Source organism: Procambarus clarkii, chromosome 2 (genome assembly GCF_040958095.1).
Source record: "Procambarus clarkii isolate CNS0578487 chromosome 2, FALCON_Pclarkii_2.0, whole genome shotgun sequence".
In the NCBI taxonomy this organism is placed as follows: domain Eukaryota; kingdom Metazoa; phylum Arthropoda; class Malacostraca; order Decapoda; family Cambaridae; genus Procambarus; species Procambarus clarkii.
Window position 1 is genome coordinate 48,180,186 of NC_091151.1, and position 5,000 is coordinate 48,185,185.

A 5,000-nucleotide genomic window follows, 5' to 3' on the forward strand; every position below is an offset into this window, starting at 1 on the left:
TATGTGTGAGGGTATCCATACAAAGGAGATTCGAGACCCTTTACTCTGTGCATCAATTAGGTCATTTATAATTGGGAGTATTAGGTTCTTGCGAAACCCTTTACTGTCATTAATAAATCTACGGTAACATTGTGCTTAGTTTCACTACGACAAATGAGCTATTTTTGTGTTATTCAATATTTTATACTGTATTTTTTGTTATCTTGTTTATCCCGTAACTGCGTGTGTCCACACTGTTACAGGATAAACAGTGTCCACAGACAAGAAGTTAATCAAAGGAGACCTGATCACGGCATACAAGGTTATCATGAATGTAGAAAAAGGGAGTTAGAACGACAGTTCAGTGCTGGTAGAAAGAGGGCCAGAGTTCGTTGCGCCAGATAACTGATATCAAAAAGTCTGAGAAGAGAGCTTAAGGTTATTCCAAATACATATTGGTACACACACACACACACACACACACACACACACACACACACACACACACACACACACACACACACACACACACACGCACGCACGCATAAGACCCATGGCTTCACCTCACGTCCATAGTCCTTACCTTAATCTCACAACTGAAAGAAGAGGTTGTGAAGGCCACCTTCATCCACAACTTTAAGGCTAGCTTAAACAAAGAAATAGAGGGACAGAAAATATAAATTATAATGCAACGGATACACCAAGGCAGGGCATCAAGAGCTATACCCTGATAGGCACGTACTCCCATCTACACACACACACACGTACTCAGGTATCTGTACACCAGTCGATTGACAGTTGAGAGGCAGGGCCAAAGAGCCGAAGTTCAACCCCCGCAAGCACAACCAGGCGAGTTGTTCGCAGATGCAGAACTAATTTAATATAAATAGAGAACAGCGGGGACGTAGTAATTAGCGCCCTCACTGCACCTTCAATTTCGAGTTGGCACCAGTTAGTAATACTTAGATCGACCCAAACAATGTGACTGCAAGAAACGATCCACTACGGGCTCACCTTAGTGCTACCTGGAACTTATAATCCGAGTAGCTGAATCTAAAACCACAACAGCAATGCAGGCGATGAGTCACAATAACGTGGCTGAAGTATGTTGACCAATCCACATATTAGAAAATGAAGGGACGACGACGTTTCGGTCCGTCCTGGACCATTCTCGACTTGAGAATGGTCCAGGACGGACCGAAACGTTGTCGTCTCTTCATTTACTAGTGTGTGTGGATTGGTCAACACAACAGCAATGTCACCCGTCACCACCGTAGAAGCTACGATGGTGACGGGGAGGGTAATGAATAGTGTGCGATACGGGTAGAGAGATGGGTGGAGGCGGCGGAGAGGAGGGAGCGGGGATGGGGGGGACATTACTGGTCCCTGCATGTTTAACACTGCTCGCTGCAAGTATTCATCCCCGCTGGCTGCAAATGGAGTCTGCCGCATCGCTCAGTGCCGGCTCCGGATGCTGCACACGCTGCCGGATGTCCAGTGTCCGGTTGTAGTGTCCGGCTCCCGCTATAAGCCCAAAACCTGCCCGCTTTTTCACAGACACTATTGGCACCGTTGACGCTACCGACTCCAGCGGCAAAGTTGACGCTACCGACTCCAGCGGCACCGTTGACGCTACCGACTCCAGCGGCACCGTTGACGCTACCGACTCCAGCGGCACCGTTAACGCTACCGACTCCAGCGGCACCGTTGACGCTACCGACTCCAGCGGCACCGTTGACGCTACCGACTCCAGCGGCACCGTTGACGCTACCGACTCCAGCGGCACCGTTGACGCTACCGACTCCAGCGTCACCGTTGACGCTACCGACTCCAGTGGCGTCGTTGACGCTACCGACTCCAGCGTCACCGTTGAAGCTACCGACTCCAGCGTCACCGTTGACGCTACCGACTCCAGCGGCACCGTTGACGCTACCGACTCCAGCGGCACCGTTGACGCTACCGACTCCAGCGACGTCGTTGACGCTACCGACTCCAGCGGCACCGTTGACGCTACCGACTCCAGCGGCACCGTTGACGCTACCGACTCCAGCGTCACCGTTGAAGCTACCGACTCCAGCGTCACCGTTGACGCTACCGACTCCAGCGTCACCGTTGAAGCTACCGACTCCAGCGGCACCGTTGACGCTACCGACTCCAGCGGCACCGTTGACGCTACCGACTCCAGCGGCACCGTTGACGCTACCGACTCCAGCGGCGTCGTTGACGCTACCGACTCCAGCGTCACCGTTGACGCTACCGACTCCAGCGGCACCGTTGACGCTACCGACTCCAGCGGCACCGTTGACGCTACCGACTCCAGCGGCGTCGTTGACGCTACCGACTCCAGCGGCACCGTTGACGCTACCGACTCCAGCGGCGTCGTTGACGCTACCGACTCCAGCGGCGTCGTTGACGCTACCGACTCCAGCGGCACCGTTGACTGTGGGACTCTGTCAAGTTCACCACCCCGTGTGTCAAGTTCACCACCTGGTGTGTCAAGTTCACCACCTGGTGTGTTTACCCATGGTTGAGGGCCCATGATAACGTCAGTAGGATAACAGTAGTTATCTTAAGATAAAGAGAGGATCGCCAGAGGGGTAGATGTGAGTGGTTCAGTTATTGATCGCGTGGGGTGATTTATTTATCTATTGTGTTTGTTATTTTTGTATCCTCAGTTATTGCTGTGATTTATTGATCGTGTGTTAGGTGATTTGATTCGTTTTGTCGGGGACAGGATGCCTTTGTATATATATACTTTAGACTTGTATCGAGGCCCCCAAAAGTGGAACTACTGATCTTCCCAAAGATGAAACCCCCATAACAGTGGTTCAACTCCCGGGTATTTATGTACTGCTGGGTGAACAGAGCCATCAGGTGAGAGGAAACGTTTTCAACCATTTCTCTCCCGGCCGGAGATCGATCCCAGGATCCCCGAGTGTGAGTGGAGAACGTATAGCGATTGTAGTTTATTTGTCGTGTCATGGTTGTGATTTGTTTGTGTTGTGATTTATTGGCCCTAATTTGTTGTGTCTGGTTGTTGGAGGCGAGTTACAACTCCCAGAGCTGTTAGGGACGGTTGATGGTCTCTTGGTGTTATGTTTACATGTCGTTCTTGATCTGTATAGTAATCGTTTGGTTACTAACCATCAACTGTGTTGGCAGTTGTGATTAATTATCAGTGTTGGGGTAACGAGGGTGTCTCCTGCCACCACCAGCTTGTTGGTAGCTGTGGGTCTCTTCCCATTTTGTGTTGGTAACGATGACGCTTATTCTATCGCTCGCTGAGGGCAACATTGCCTTTTCTAGTTTCTTATTTGTTTCTCTTTATCCTCGTATTCCCTTTACCTTCATTTTAGCCTATCCACATTTCTCTTATCTATCTCGTTTTTTCTGTCTCCTCTCTCTCTCTCTCTCTCTCTCTCTCTCTCTCTCTCTCTCTCTCTCTCTCTCTCTCTCTCTCTCTCTCTCTCTCTCTCTCTCTCTCTCTCTCTCTCTCTCTCAATTTGTACTCTATCTTCTTTCTCGTTAACTCTATATTTCTCAATTTATCCGTTCTCTTTGTCTCTTCTTACTCTCTGTCTCTTTCCTCTAAATCTATCCCCCTCTCCGTCCTTCCCTCAACCTTTATCCTCTCTCCCTCTTCTCCTACTCACACTCTCTCTGTCCCCTCCACATCGTTCTGTCCCCTAGGTTGAGAAATTCCCCGGAGACGCAGCTTTCAATCGTTCGAATCCGTGCCTCGACTCTTCGCCCCGTCCCGAACCCCGCAATATACCATCCGAACACCGCAACAATAACGTATAAGTTATCCGAACACTTGCAGCATCCAGTGGTCTCCCACATCTGCATTTTCCTCTCTTTCACCCGCATCTCAATGTTTACATGCGCGCTCTGTGGCTTTCTAGACGTCTTTTGGACGGTAGGAGACGGGTTAAGATTGACGGAAGTTAGAAGGGTGTTCGGACGGAGAGATGGGGAGGAGAGTCCCACAGATACACAGGGGAGGATAACCCATAAGGGCTCCTAGCTCTTTTTCGCTGTCATAGTTGATTTTATGGTTTCTTTTGGTAAGACTTCAAGCTGTTGGAGTTGACTCTTGGTGGATTGACGGTAAGTTAACAGGTGAGTGGATAGGTAGGTAAATAAGTAGGTAAGGTAGTAGGTAGGGAGTGGTGTAGGCAAATAGGCTGCCCTGCTTCCGTTCCTCTCTTATATATGGTGGTGTTTAGGATGGCACTTCAAGCTTGTTGACTGGTTCATTTGTTGAAGTGTTGACCAATTGTTTGATCAAGAGCCATGTTAATAGTTTGTCGTTGAAGTGGCTAATGGCTCGTTTACCCGAAACTACTTGGCACGCTGGGACGGAAACTGGAAGATGGTGATGTCACGGATAGGTCACATCACACGTGGGACAGGCCTCGCTCCCCCCCACCCCTCCTTCCTACCCTTCGCGTAAGTATGTATATTGAAAAAAATGATGAAAAGATTTTTAAAACTGAGGAAACTTGAAAAAAATCTCGTATGTGATACCGTCTTTCCTGCGAGCTCCAGATTTAATCCTATTATAAGATATTTCCCTATTAGTTTTTGGTGGTGGTAAAGACCTGAGAGGGTTTGGTGGTGGTGGTGGTGGTAGAGGCTAGGACGGTGGTGGTGGTGGTGGTGGTGGTAGAGGCTAGGACGGTGGTGGTGGTGGTGGTGGTAGAGGCTAGGACGGTGGTGGTGGTGGTGGTGGTAGAGGCTAGGACGGTGGTGGTGGTGGTGGTGGCGACAACCTTAGCGCTAATACTGGCTTGTGGCTGATGATGGTCGTACTTCCTATTAAACCTTGTTAATTAAACAAGGTCGCATTGGTTTTTGGTAGCCAGTGGATGGTCGTATCACACAGGTCGTCTTGGCTGGCGGTGGCGCCATGATGGTCGCATCCGTCGTGTTTCCCATGTCCTGGTCAGTGGTCGTATCTTGGTGGTCGTGTTAAACAAGCAGCACAGGTTAGTGGTCGTACCCACTAAGTGGTCGTA

General features: G+C 49.8%; 1 protein-coding gene across 1 annotated transcript in view; it reads left to right on the plus strand.

The window, feature by feature from the left end:
* LOC123762430 (otolith matrix protein OMM-64-like) overlaps nucleotides 1–5,000 on the plus strand; it is a 13,491-nt gene that overhangs the window by 1,423 nt on the left and 7,068 nt on the right. Inside the window, exons 3-4 of the mRNA XM_069327548.1 lie at nucleotides 1,537–2,421; nucleotides 4,844–4,970. Of these exons, the coding sequence (XP_069183649.1) occupies nucleotides 1,537–2,421; nucleotides 4,844–4,970 (1,012 nt within the window). The remainder of the gene's footprint in view (nucleotides 1–1,536; nucleotides 2,422–4,843; nucleotides 4,971–5,000) is intronic.